The sequence below is a fragment of the Pelecanus crispus genome, chromosome 1 (assembly GCF_030463565.1).
Source record: "Pelecanus crispus isolate bPelCri1 chromosome 1, bPelCri1.pri, whole genome shotgun sequence".
Taxonomy (NCBI): domain Eukaryota; kingdom Metazoa; phylum Chordata; class Aves; order Pelecaniformes; family Pelecanidae; genus Pelecanus; species Pelecanus crispus.
Window position 1 is genome coordinate 81938732 of NC_134643.1, and position 15221 is coordinate 81953952.

At 39.2% G+C, this 15221-nt stretch overlaps 1 protein-coding gene across 6 annotated transcripts in view; it reads right to left on the minus strand.

The window, feature by feature from the left end:
• Positions 1-15221, minus strand: part of LRP6 (LDL receptor related protein 6) — a 111911-nt gene that overhangs the window by 59290 nt on the left and 37400 nt on the right. For all 6 annotated transcript variants that reach the window (XM_075727897.1, XM_075727896.1, XM_075727895.1 and 3 more), the window contains exon 2: positions 8883-9080. In XM_075727897.1, the coding sequence (XP_075584012.1) occupies positions 8883-9076 (194 nt within the window). In that variant the 5' untranslated portion in view covers positions 9077-9080. The remainder of the gene's footprint in view (positions 1-8882; positions 9081-15221) is intronic.

The following is a 15221-nucleotide window of genomic DNA, read 5'->3' on the forward strand; positions in this document are numbered from 1 at the left end:
ACATCCTATTATCCTTCACTAAGGTCTTCAGTTCCTTCAAACTGCTGTACTCGTATCATTAGTCTCGTTAAAAAGAGACACCAGAGATGATGAGAAAGTGAGAGATGAGGATAAGGAGTAATGTTATTCGTTCAGGAGACATCTCTAGGGCTTCAGCAACATGTAAATTGGCTACATATTAGATGGCACTAAGCACACACTAACTTTAATAATCTTCCCTGCGCCAGGCATATAATCAGACAAATTTGCCTTAAAAATCTCGATGGCGATTGACATTTAAAGCATCACCATCTCTACCCTGTTTAGTTGGCTGGGAAGGAAATGTAGAAGGGGACAGCAGAGAAGGAAGGTGGGAAGAGAAAAAGAGAAAGAAAACAAGCAGTTTCCACAGAATTAAATTCCATCTGTGCTGTGTATCATGATTTCCTAAATACAACTATTTATAGTATCATCATGGTAATCAGAGGCGCAATTACAAGAAAAACTTGTTATAGTAAAGAGTTTTCTACTGCCTGAAGAAAATGTAGATCCAATTTAAATACATTCACCTTTGTTCTATTCTTATTCTGCTAGAGAGGCCTGTGAAATACTCTGTGAAGATAAAGGAAACAAATAATAAACAAGTTAAAGCAGGCATTACAAAAGGGGCTACTGAACACTGAAATGGAATACATACATGAAAATTCATAGATGATCTATCCAGTTTTATACTAACAATGACAAAAAAGCACCTGCTTCAGGATAATATGCATTTCAGACAAGAACTAAACTCACTTGAAATAAAAATTAACAGTAAAATGAAAAAAGATTCACTTTAAATTCATATCCTTTATCACAAGCAGGATTTCCTCAGTCTGCCTTTATTTCTTTTTCAACTAATACTAGCATTCAAATCCAAAGCTAGATTACAGCTATGAAATTTAAGAATTCTTCACACCAAAAGCAAGCCACCAAATATCAAGACAATATAAATTTAAAATATCAGAATTATTTTTTTCCCCCTAGAATTTTTACAGATAATGCTTTACATCCAAGCATAATAGCATTTCTCCATAAAAATAAACAAGCAAACACTTTCTATCAACTAAATTCCTTCTATTCTGGATGCATTACAGCTCTCCAATTTCAAAACCTGTTCAGAACACCTGCAGAAAACCTGGGGTACTTTAGACATCCTGGCCTGTACTTCTCTAAGCCATTAACATTCCAGCTTCACAGTAGTGAAACTCCTTTCAGGTGACCTCTGAGGCTGCCTGTACTCAATCTCCAGGGCAGGGCGCAAGAATTTTCACATCTCTGTTTCAATCCATTTCTCCCATGTCCGTCTGGAGGATCCTGTACCTATTACCATCTCCTAGGCTATCTGAAAGGGGGAGGGAAAAAAAAAAAAAAAAAAAATCTAGTGTTGTATCCATTTGCAATCCATTTCAAATACAACTGTGAAGACTGGGAAAAAAATGAAGGTAATTCATCTTAATACTTCATACTTAATACTATGGCAAAATTTACCATATTGGCATCCAATGACAATACAATATTAAGAGCTGGAAATTCATACCAACTAGAGGTATAGGCTTTCTGAGTAGTCTATATACTGTTGAAAAAGTCTTCAAGGGATGCTCATATCTGCATTTACTGAATTTTAATTTATTTTCCTTCTTATGCTATACCAGATCAATTTTCAGTTAAAGATACCTGGGGGCTACATTCTTATTAGGCCCCCCCCCCCACCCTTGGTATAAGAAAAACAAAACAGGAAGTTGTTATGCTGCAATTAGCATCACGTCTTCTTTCATGAAGGATTAAAAATGTAAAGACCCATCTTCTGAACCTTGCTTTTAGTGCTCATCATGTTAAAGACAGCATATAACAGACAGGCTTGCATGAAACAAATCATAATATTTCACACAAAATGTTTTTCCCTCTCTCTACAGATTGCTTAATGCCTGAGCATTCAGGAAATTGCAAGAATTAACACAGCTTCGACTTGTGACAATTGGAAATATTAGCAAATGGCCGAAGCACGCACAGCATGAATCCCGCACACCATCAGATGAAGCAGGATGAAAAGACCAGAAGACAACCGTGTAACACCACATCAAGAATGCCACAAGCAGGGCAGGGAGCTCCAGTTCCCTCAGAAGCTTTCAAGATTTCCTCTCCTGACAACCTAACGAAAACATTTGCAAAGCAAACTTGGAAAACTAAGCTGGAATTTTACCATGAATGCTTGTTCAAGTATACCTATCAGAATACAAGCCTGGTTCTAATTGCCTGACGAAGTAAACAGGAAATGTGGCTTGTGGGATATAATACTGTCTTTTAAAACCAAAATATTTTCTCTTTTACCACTTCTTTAAGCCACAATTGCCATGTGTTTCCAGAAAGTATATGTAACAAATAACAGGTCTAGCAATGACATTTCAAATCCCACCTTCAATGAAAGTCTGAAAAAGTCAATCAGAAGTAAAACCATGGTTGAGAGATGAAGTCATTCTGCAGGTCATTTTTCAGGCAAACACCATCATGACATGCAATGTAAATGAAAGGCCTCTGGCAAGAGGGGAGGAGACTGGGAAGCCAGCAGGAGGAGATGATGGAGTTTAGAAGGAAGGTGCACCAGTAGATTCACTGACTGCAGAGTGGTCTATGTGCTTCCTAACCCGAAGCTGCTCTTCCTTTGCTTTCAGCAGGGCTGTGATGCTGAACTAATTCTGCATTTGCCATCCCACGTCTTGGAAGCAGTATGGATGAGCTGCTCCATTGATCCACCTGGACTAATCACCCTGTACTCCATATTTTTATTTAAAGTCTACAAATATGCAGAGACCTGTGACCTAGTGACTCTAGATATATACACAGTGTACATGTATCACACGCAGTCAGCCACAGATGTTTTGGAGCTCCACCTTTCCAGCATTTTATTTCAGAAGCACCTTGGGGAAGAACCAAGAAATTCACCCTAGCTCTGTGTCCAAATAATCTAATTAATTCTGCTTATGCAGGCTTCTCCAGCTGTTTTAATTAGGGCACTATTCATCTTCTGCACTGGCCTGTAATGTGTTGGTGAGGTATTGAAACAGGGTTTTCACCACAGACTGGTTCCTCTTCACTGCTTAAGGGTATTACGCGTTTTTATCTCACAGAAATATACACAAAGATATACACAGAATGCAGTATTTTATACCTTGCACGTAATGTCATATATCGTACACATCATACGCAAATAATGAAAAAGAAACTCTTCTAAATGCAGTCACACAGTATTTTTAGTGTTTCATCAAATCTGCAACTAATCATCTGGCAGACAGACATGAGCTGATGCTTGAAAACAGAAACTAGAAAAATCAATACTTGAGTGCAAACTTAAGACATTCACCTCGTCGGAAGAGCTTCCCAGCTTTCTGACAGTTGCTGAAAGTATGTTTTCTTACAGTGGCCTCAAAACCCATCTCATTAGCACAAACACTTCCTGGGGGACCTTGTAAGTGCATTTCCCTTCAGCCAGTAATGTGTTAACTTATTAATTAGAACTGCTGCTGCAGGGTAAAGGAAGAGAAAATGAATTCAAGAGCTGCCTTAGCAGGCCAACCTATCTCGGGTACTCTACTCACAGGAGAGCTGTCTGCAATTCAGTTTTGTTTAATTAGTCCCACAAAAAGCAACTGTTCGCTCTGATAAGAGCAGGGCGAGAGCTGCAAAAAACAAAACCATCTCTTCTATGCACCAATTTAATTTTTTAATTATTACATTCTGACATGAAAAACTATTCATTCCTTTCTCTCACTGGCAAACCAAGGGCATTAGTCATCAACTTCTGCGCTCTTCCTCTTCATTCTAATGAGCCCATCACTGGAGTAGCTAGGGCTAATAAGTCCCAGGGCTAGCAGGTAACGAACGACACATCATCCCCGTAAAATTTGCTGTAGAGGTTTTGTCATGAATTTATGACTCTACCATATATCTACCGAGTGCGACTGCCTGCGCTGTCATGCTGCTTACTAGTTTTGATGCAGAGGCTCGCCGACTCCAAAGGGAGCTTATCTAGGTCCTGTCTGAAGAGGTGACCAAAAAAAAAAAAAAAAAAAAAAAATCAAGGCTTCCTTTGTTTCTCCCCCTGCATATTCCTCCCACCTGCCTACTGCACTGTACTCTTCTACTATCCAGACCCCTGCAAGCAAGAAGTGAAGCATCCATGCATATCAATGTCCTTCTTGGACACATAAATCTTTAAATTTTAATTCTTGTGCACTGCCAGGTATAGACACGTGATAGTCAGACTACAGGAATAAAAAGACAAAAATAGTTATGGTTTTCTTACAAATATGCTAAGAATGTTTCCCTTTCACTCATTCCAAATTTTAGACGACTGAGGTCTGAACCACAACACTTTAATACTATTGGTGACACTTATTAAAATCTTTTCCTATTTAAATTGTATTCTGTCTCACCATCCAAACCACAAAAGCACTTTTCTTTGAACTATTTGAAATTCTTTTTTGATATAATGATGTTAGTTCCTGCTAAATATTTCTCATTTCCCCCAAAGCAATTAAAATTCATGTCATCCTGCTTTACACGAAGCTTTTACAACCATTTATCTGCTACAGACTCTTTCCCACCTCATGTTATGCAACACTAAAAAACTTGACAGATCAAATCTTAACTCATCTGCTTCCTTTGCTAAAAACTATTCAAAACTAGAACACCCTATTTTTATGAAGTTATGTCTTTCAATAACTCAATTGCCTTTTCCATTTCTTCAATAGTTCCGGCTTCCAGAAGCATAAATACTTTCCCAGACATGGTGACAGTAGATAAAGCAGCAGGAAAAACTAGTAACACTTCACAACGACAGAACAAAAAAATCGGTTTTAATCAAGAGAAATTCAAATAGCAACAAAAAAATTAAACTTGTTTTCTAAATATAACACAGCAGTTTGAAGAATGGTCTAAATATCAAGAACAAATCACTAAAACTAGCAGTTTCTAAATAAGCCAAAATGTATGTTTTAAGTTAGATGATGCACTCGATAATGACCTTGTCCTCCCCCATTCTTAACTCTTAAGGAAAACTACTCTAAAAAGGCAGCCCTCTTAAAAGGGGATTTTAAAAGTGGTGGTGGAAAAAAGTTGGCCTAATCACACAATATCATCTTTTCACATGAAAACAAGGGTATTTGATCATTCTAGCTGTGTCTGTGCAGTATTCATCTCCTCCAACTCCATACCCAATGCACCTTGTATCTCTTGGCCAAACATACAGGAAAGCAGGGATTACAAAAAGATTTTTGTTTTTACTTTTTACAAGTTTCCCTTAACAAATGGATGGCTGTGAAGATGCAAGTGACCCTAAAACCCCTGTATTTGACCCAACTGACAAGAGAAGCAGCTGAAATAAGCTGCGCAGGAAAACTTTGTCAAGCTGTCAGACCCAGAGTGCACAGGGGACACAGACAGGAGCAAGGGATAATGCTGGGTGAAGGAATACAAGAAGCCATGGGTGCATTTGAGGGATGGCAAGAAGGAGAGAGAAAAAAGTGGGGGGGTTGGCGGGGGTGGGTGCACATGTGCGCACAGGGCACAGGAACATACAGAGAAGAAGCCAGAGGTACTGCTGCTGGGGTGGATGGCTAAGTAGAAATCCTTCTAACCTCAGATGTTATTAGTTCTACTGTTCACAGAAAAATCTGGTTATTTTTTCTTTTTTGGGGGGTGGGGATGACTAGGAGAAAAGACTGAAGCCTTTGTGGGTTCTGGGGGTTTTTTTCCACTGAAAAGGAAGATCTCAAAGGTTTTTTGTTTTGTCTGCAGAATTAGAAATGGTCTTTTCTTTTTTAGCATTAGAAATTCAGTTATTGGAAAAGATGAATAAAATAATTAAGAGCCAAAATACATAATTACAGCTGTAAAATATCATATTGAGAAAGGTGAATTTGCTGAATAACTGAAAGACAGTATTTCACAAAAAAGAATCATTTTAGAGAGCCCCAGAAGATCTTTTTTCTTCAGACAGGCAAAGGCTAAGAGGTCATAGCAGAGGAAAAAAAAATACATAAAACCCCATTGTAGAACAGCTTAACTTCTGCAATTCTTTCCTTTTCCCCCCCTCCTGATGACGTAATTGCAAAGAATAAAAAACAAAACAAAAATGCCTGGATACAGATGTTGACTATTTTCTCAATCTTCAGAACTTTCTCACATGCCTAGGGAAAACCAGGTGCTGTTAGAAGTGATGTGCACTTCTGAGCGCTTAAAGGGAAGTCAAACGCGTTTTCCCCTCTAAAGACTATTTCCCTTTCTCCCGCTCAAACGGTAATATATTAGCATACTGCCATGAAATATTCCTGATACATTTCAGTATCAGTTTAAAAAAATAAAACCAACTTTAAAGTATTAGACTAATTGCTTTGGTTTTAATGAATATGTAAGAAAGAATTAGTAGATCTAAAAATCTAAATTGCTTGTCTACACAGGTCTTTATTACAGGTTTCACCAATTCCAGAGAATTTACTCTGGAATGAGGTAACTGCTGGGACTCAGGGGACTTCAATTCTATGTCATGAGACAGCTGTTAGACACAGCTCTCTGCAGACAGACAAGGTTGGTCAGCCCCTCACACCACGAAAGACCAGCACCTCCACAGCCTCATCTCTAGAATGAATCACTTCCAGGTTACCAAAGGCAGGCCAGAGAATAAACACCATTAAAATAAAAACAAAATACCAAAACCAAGTATATTTACACTGCTGCACAACAGACCACCAGTAAGGGAAAAATTGCAAAGAAGTCTGTAGCAAAAGAAGATTGAAAACGCAGTAGTGCCAGCAGGAAACACCGAAGTAGCTCTGGAGCCGGAAAGACTGGAGACGCTAGGTAAGGCAGGGAGGTTTGTGCTCCATGGGAAAAACAGAAACATAGATTTGGATGGTGATGGTGTCAATTTTTGATCGGTGGACACTTTTCAAGCAATTAACATTACAAAAATCATCTCTACATCCTGCATCATTTTCCAGGGGGTGCTATCGAAAGCAGTACCATTTAATGCAGCACCTGATACACGTTCTCTTCCTAGAAAGGCATCAGCCAGGCTGCAGTAGCGTGTCCTTATACTAAGGAGGTCCTTTCCCTCTCATATAAATAGAAGAGCACAAAAAGGGGTGACTCAAGAATAAGACGAGCCACCAAATTATCATGTCGGACAAAGCCATCAAAGCGGGTTTTAGGTGTGATTGTATCAGTAGTCATTTTGGAGTGGTACTTTCTTCTGGCTGGTGTTATTGTTTGGAGGGCAGGGTTGTTTTGGGTTTGGTTGTTTCTGTTACTCCTACAGCAACTGTGAGCATTTCATATTTGTGTGAGAAACCTACATTTGGACTGAGATTTTTCAGGTGGCAAGCTGTCACATTGAGCCTCACATGTGATTGCTTTCAGTCAAGATGACTCTCTTTAAAGTTCTGTTATGCATCTGGTTTCATGATCTCTCTATTCTTATCACAGGATATATACAACATTATAAATCATTTTTAAGAGACAAAGAGATTTTAGGGTACTCCAGTTAACCAACACCAGTTTAAAAAAAAAAAAACAAACTCAAGTTATTATTGTACATGACAATTCCTTTCTCTCCATTACTTGAAAACTTATGTGACAGTCTTCCTTTTTTAAAGAAAGTAACGCTATGAAATCTTCCTTTTTTTGGTACTATTAAGCTTTCTTTCTTGTGAAATAAACAGCAAATGAAGGACTACTTCAAAATAGATATCGATATCTCCATGTTTTGAATTAACAAAGCTAGTTATACTATTCATATCCAAAGAGACAAATTTAAAACTGCATCCAACTCCTGTTACCTTCTATAAACACTGTTACAAAAATACTGGATGAAGTTTTGGTCTTTTAACAGGCAGAATTTAAGAAGAAAATGACATAACCTTTCAAACCAGTGTTACAAGAAACTATGGAGTTCAAAATAAGTACCACAGGAAGACAGTGGATATGTTTCATGCGTGCTGCCTATGTTCCTACTCACAAGTCCACACAAAGCACCTATCTTGTCAATACAACTGATTTCTTTATGCCACATTAACATTTGTGGTGAAAGAAGGGCCGAGTCCCTAAAAGGTCAGAACAAAGAGCATAAGAAAGGGTATTTCCTGCCTAGATGAACCACCTGAAGCATCACAAAAATTGGCAAAGGATAACCTCAAAAAAATCATATCTCTATATAATACCTTGGGCACAAGCTAACTGTGATTCATTTGTGTGTGCAAACAGTACTTGTCAAAGCTATCTCATTTAACAAAGAGGGTCATCACCCAAATGACGGATAAACGCATATATCCAAAGTAACAATTATACCCTTAATTAAGAAGTAGCAGTGACTGGGTCAAAAAGAATTACATCATTGCTATAAAACTGTTAGAGGAAAACAGTCATTTTAGCATAGTTCTCTGTAAAGACTGTTTTCCACTAATTTCCCAACCCCTAGGATTAAAGAAACTGAAATACTAGTATATGATGATCCATTTTTTCAGATTATTTTCCACATTTCTGAATATCACAGCAACAGAGCACAGAAGACCTATTGAAAAGGGACAATTTTGCTACATAGTCTTACACAATTAAGAACAGGATCTAAGGGTTTCTTTATGGGACTGGTTCTGAGAAAAGACTTAGAGTTACAGGATACCCCAAAGAGGAGCACACGTTCAACTTCAGTGTTGGAAAGGGGAGGATGGGGAAGGGTAAAAATTTCTAGTTTGCTTAAAATTTTGCAAGGGCTAACATGACAATTCCCTGCAACACAACTTATGACGTTGCTTAAGCAACATCTTCTAAGGAAAGCACCACATTATATACATCAAACAAAAACATCTTACCTATGACTTCCATCCAGATTTGATTTGTGGATGAAATTCAGTTTAGCATCTGCCCAATAAAGTTTCTGTTCCTCATAATCCAACGTCAGTCCATTTGGCCAATATATGTCAGTGTTCACTATAATGGAGCGGCTTGAACCATCCATTCCAGCACGTTCTATCTTTGGCACTTCTCCCCAGTCTGTCCAATACATGAACCTACAATTATTTTAAAAAGAGAAAAGACAAAAAAAGAAAGCAATCATGTATAAATCTACAACTGGAACATTGGATACAACTTTCAGTAAAGGCAAAGACACTTTTTGTTCTGCAGAGACAGTGTCTGGGGAGCTCTGTTCTACTGGGTAAGGTACATGCGTCCTGTGAAACACAACAAAGTTACTTTACAAAAAGCTGAAGAAAAAACTTAAGACAAACCCACAGTACTATGTCATGTTATACTTCCATATGTTTCTTTCTTTCCTTGGGTCAAGTAAGAAAGTTGGGGATAGCCAACGGATCTTGACAATAATCTCAGAATTCAACATTAAACAGCAAAGACAGGTATTACAGACCATCATAAAAGGGGAAATGGAAAAAGAAGGTGTGCAGACTTATTGTGGACACAGCAGTTGCATGCGAAGCACTGAAGCGGACTTGATGGAAGACCAATTCATGCCTTTTTTTTCCCCAAGAAATTCAGAGACAGGCAGCTAAGTCAACATGTTTAAAAGCACAGTTTGCACCCGCTGACCAGGGAAAACACTCTGTAAAAATCCTTTAAGACTAGGGAAGCAAGTTTTAAAGCATGTTAGCATATACTGGCACATTTAAACATTATTTAACAAGTAGTGGTGGGAGGGAAGTTACCTAGTTATATTTAAGGCTGAGGTGAAGCAGGGGAAACCACTTTATTATGGCTGGAGACTAGTGGGGGTTAAGAATATTTGTCCTTTTTCTGCAGGTGGTAGAAAAGGGATTTACTTTTGTGGGTTGTTAACAGAATGCATAACTAAACAGAAGTAACATATAATATAAACAGATTAGACAAAGTGTGTCAGAGAAGCTTGATCCGTTTTGTTGTTGCAGCTGGGACAGACAAGAAGACTACTGTCCTAAATTGCTTCTCATAACCCCATGACATCTGCCAGCATACCTGCTTGTATCTGTGCTCCCTAACCTGGCTCAGTCAAAACAATCCAGATTAGGAAAGATCTGAAGCCTTTAAACTAACCCAGATCATCACACAACCACAATATGTCACTATATGGTGCCCACATGTGAAGAGGCCTGGCCACCCATCCTTTAAAAAAAAACAAATGTGCAACACATTTAAGAAACATTTGCAGATGAAGTTATTCTTGGCAAAGACTTATTTTTTTATTTTAAAAAGTCAGGAAATTCCATGTCATATTTTTCCCCTTAATTCATGTCTACAGCGTGTTTGTTTTAATGCACAGCTATATCTGCGGACAGAAATGCAGCTGATTAACACAAATATTGCCCTATTCGATCCCAAGTGAGTCATTCTTTATGGAGCAACGTGCCTGTCTTAAACACAGAGAACAAATATCTGAAGAGAACATGTGAGTTTTCTGTAGGCATGAACAAGTGCTACAGAGAAAAAGGTTTTCCACCAGGAAGGAGGGAAAAAAAGCAAATAATTTTCAGACAGGTAGCACAGTAGCAAGTCACCTGCTCAAGCTACGCAATAAGAGAAATATATACTTGAAAAAAGTTTTAAAAAGTCAGGCAGCATTTCACCAGTGAGCACATGTGAGAAAGAAGACAGAAAAATAGAGATTTATTTAAACTTCTTTAAAAAGACCATTCTTTGCCCCAGCTGTCAAGTCCTAGACTTCCAAATACTTCATCAAGGTTAACAGGTTCCAAGGCTCTGGCCACCCTGCTAGACCAATTTTTCAGGCTGAAACAGCTCATTAGTCGCTGTATAGCCTCATCTTCTTCCCCATCTCCCTCTCACCTCTTGTGAATGCTGCAATTACTCAAGCAAAAACAGGTAAGGGTAGTTTGGAAACAAAGAAAAGCCTTCCCAGACTTCACAAAACCAGCCCTATTTCATTTGTCAGAGGAGCACACATGCACGCAGAACTGGCTTCAAGATTCAGTAACATTTCCAATCAGCTCCGGTGACCTCTGCTCAGTTTCTCCAACAGTTTTTTTTCACTATCACCTGTTTGTTTTCCTCCACCTTGCTTGAAAGCCTATGGGTTTTAATGTCTCCATTAAAAGTCTTTGGAACCAGCCATGCTCCAGCCAATGGCATCAAGGGCTGTGATTCACTTTAGAAGCAGGCTTTTCATCACTGCAAAAGTAATGCAGGTTATAGCTTGACAACCATTTCTTTCGGTAAGTTGCTTTTAAGCAACTTTTTGCAGATCATCTTTGCTTCCCGTACAGGGGTTATATGGCCACGGAGGAAACTGGATTCAAGGAACAGGTCTGGGCTAAAAATCAGTCATCAGTCTGAATGCATTCCAGCAAACCGCTCCATGAACGCTTCCACTTGCACGCAGTAGTTTTCTGTAGCGGCCTCAACCAGCACGGGTGCCAACAACAGTCACTTTCTTACTCACAAAGTGTACTTACGCCCTTTTCTGCAACAGCTGAGCAAGCACAGGGTATAGGCACAGGGTATAGGCGCAGGAGGGGATGGGACGAACTGTGTAAACCAGCTGGTAAAAATGCCCCCATCATAACCATGCTTTAAGTTAACTGCAACATCTAAGAGGCAAGGGAGACCTAGCTAACACCCAAGGGGGGTGGAGAGCAGGGGCAGACAGACGGACACAACTGCAAATTCCCATTACTGCAGAGGTCTTTCTACAGATTTTCCTACAGAGATCTCGGATCCCTCTTCCAGGTAGTATCAAGCTGTTCACATGTGTGTGCTGGTTCCTCCTTTCTGGAAGTCTTACAAATTCTTGTTTCATTATATAATGGTTGGTAAGTAATCCATACAGAGACCGTACAGAAAGGAAGATGTTACGACATACAGACTTACTGTAACGATGGTAAGCCAGTCATACTCCCTCCTCTCCATCCTCTTCAAACATGTTTAATTATTTCCATTTTAAAACAAACACACACAGCCAGCCACCACCAGCCCACAGGACAGAGCAAAATATTAACTGAAAAGTAATGTCTTGTGCTGAGTTATGGCATTCAGATACCACCAGAAGACTACTGTTCTGTTTGCCTCTCTTCTCACCTAGTTATACCTTGTTATAAAATTTAACTCCAGGAATCAAGATTTTAATTCTAGCCCAGAAGAGGAGAAAATAAAAATTTAAAGTTAAAACCTATACTAACCTTTCAATTTTAAGGAAAAAACCCATAGGTATGTAGCATGTTTACTGTACAGTGGTGCAGGCACAGAATTGGCCTCCACACTGGGCAATCCTAAATCCAGAAGATCCAGAAGGCAATATACAGGCACGCTGTAACTGACTTCAGCAAGCCTGCTTGGGTTCAGAAACAGGAATACTTTCGCATGCTTCTTAACTTTGGCTGATAGCACTGTTATTCCAGGCAGTTACAGCCAGGACAGGCTGGTAATAGAGCTCTGGACCTGTCCAGCTGCTTGTTAACTGCCTCCTTGCTGAAGGTCATCCCCCCACCAAGGTCAACAACTGGGGACTGCGAGCCCAGACCTCGCTGCTGTGCTTTACATACCAGCTACTTCATCCAAACTCATCTTTGCAACGAGTTTAAAACTAGTAGGGAGAACCTGTAGTGCAGCAACACAATCAAATGTAAAAACTGCAAAACTGAATTCACGTACCCCTATGCCTAGGGATTTTTAAACATACACAGCATACTTTCTTAACTAAGGAGTACCAGACTTAGCAGGAAGAGCTTTTTTACTATCAAATCAATCCATATAGAGCCAAATCTCTCTTCAACCTAATAAGAAATATACCACCGCTGATTAAAACCAATCCCATTAATCTAATCTTCTTTTTCCTATTGAAATAATTAACAACTTTATTTTAAAAAACTTTGGTTTTAATCAAATAACCTTAATATTTTGAACTGATTCATTATTTTTCACCTGTTGTATTTTCTCCATACTGCTAAATGTTATGTTTGTCAGACTTTACTAGCAGACCTTGGAAATGGCTGCAAGCTGTTATAAAAATCTAACAGAACATCAACAACAAAGTGTATTTCTATTTATCTACGCCTGTAATTTTAGTATTAGGGACTCATGTCAGGAAATGATACAGGCCTCCCCGCCCTTAAGGAATTAAGGCACATCAAGTATTTGACATATACTTACAGAAAAGAGGAAGGTTGTTAGACTGCAGTACTTAGCTGGTATTTTGTTTGACTGTGGCCCAGAATGTTGGTTTATCTTATAAGTTTATACCATCTATAAAAATTATGAACAAATAGAGGAAGAGCTTTGATGTTTTTTCTCTACAAACTTTTTTCTATGCATCTTCAGATTCAGCATTTTTTAATTTTTGTTTCTTGGGTAGGTAAGATGAACCCAGGCAATAAAACTTCCTCTTAAAAAGCGTCAGAAATCACTATGCACTGTACAGCTGTAACTTCAGAGTTTTGATTTGCCCCAAATTAAAAGATTTTGCCACGGGAAAGAAGAAGAGGAAACAGTGTTTCTTGGTTCCATTCTGTGCAACGAACAAATATAATAAATAACAGAGCCTCTTTTCTAAAAAGCTCATAAAGTGTAGGCACACTGACGACAGAATATCCCACATACATAGAAAAAAGCTTGCAGAGTACAAATGCCAAGATTAAATGCTATAATTTAGCAGTGATTTCCGACAGTATGCTCAGAGGGAGAGAAATTCATCGCCAGCACCCATCAGCTTTGCAACTTTCTGATCTGCACCGCTCCCCAACACCGATGCAGATCCTTTCAGCCCTACTATCCCGCATGAAACTAGGCTCCTGCTAGGAGCGTCATTAAAACACCAGCCCCCATCGAGATGCATGCAACTGTTTCGCTCACTGAAGAGAGATACCCCACGCGACACTTAGCTGATTTTAAGGCAGTTAATTGGGACACCTTACAGGGCAGGCAAACGTTTACCTTCCTGAACATTATTCAGTGGGAAGAGCAGCTGCTTAATTGGGACAGCCAATTATTTGGTGAGGCCCTTCACAGTGAATGCTCCAACTTTGCAATTATGCTCGTTTCAGCCCCTAAGAACCTCTGAGCTCTACAGGGACCCAAACAGCCGCCAAACTTCAGAGCCCGCAAAGGTTTCAGAAGTGCAGCAACCCCTGCGGAGCTCATCAGCTCTGCAGTGGTCCTTGTGAAACGCAGCCTGCTCCGGCTCCAGCACTAGCAGGACTGGCACTTATCTAACAAAGAAAACAAAGTTAAATGATAGGCGTTGGAGTAGTTCAGGAAACTTACGCACAATAAATACGTGTTTGGCTATCGAAAATAGCTCTTGACTTAAGAAGAAGAAATGTTCACGGCCCTTCAGGAGTTTAAGAAAAGACATTTGAATCAAGTGACCCTTCAGGTGTCCTTAACAGAAACTTCTTGAGGCAGGTTGACAGAAGAATGGAAATTGCAATCCAGAAGTACATAATAAGTATTGAATTAAACAGAAAATGGATTTTCAAACAAGGGGACTAGAAGCACCACAGGAAGGTTTCTCAACTGATTGCAAAATTCAGGACATATTTTCAGTCCTCCAAGAGAAGCAAAAAATGTACGTAGCAAATTAAATATGGAGATAATTCTTCATAAAAGGAAGGATGAAGAAATATCCCTTTGGAATACAATCAAGATAAACATGAGAGAAAAGATGTTCTTAGCTAGCTGAGAACTGTACTTTTTTACAATAACTTGTCTCTGTGAATAAGTGTGGACATTAGTTGAATGTCATTTTCAGAGTTGCTCTACAATAGTTTCTTATGTTAACATTCAATGCACTCAAGACCATTTTTTGTGCAAATGAACTTACCCTGTGCAGCTTTTCAGCTGCCTGTACAACATCACTCTTGCACATACTTAAGAGCAGCTATGTGGGGAATGGGTGTGAAGAAAGTAGTAAGCTGTTAACATCCTAACACACTGGATTTCCTTGCCTCAAACTTAACTGGTTTTAGGAGCCCACAGGCTGTAAACAAAGCTGGAGTTTCTCATTTCAGCTAGGCACAGCTGGCTCAGAACCACCTGACTTAAGCATTGCTACATACACTGGACAAAAACAAAACAAGATTTATTTCACTGGAAACCAAGCTGGTTTTATTTTACTCTCCTCAAAAGCATCAGTATGCCTAGCAAATGACTGAACAACCCAAATGGGCTCAAAATGTTTGACAAGCAAGCACCAGCGGACCAAGCCACAC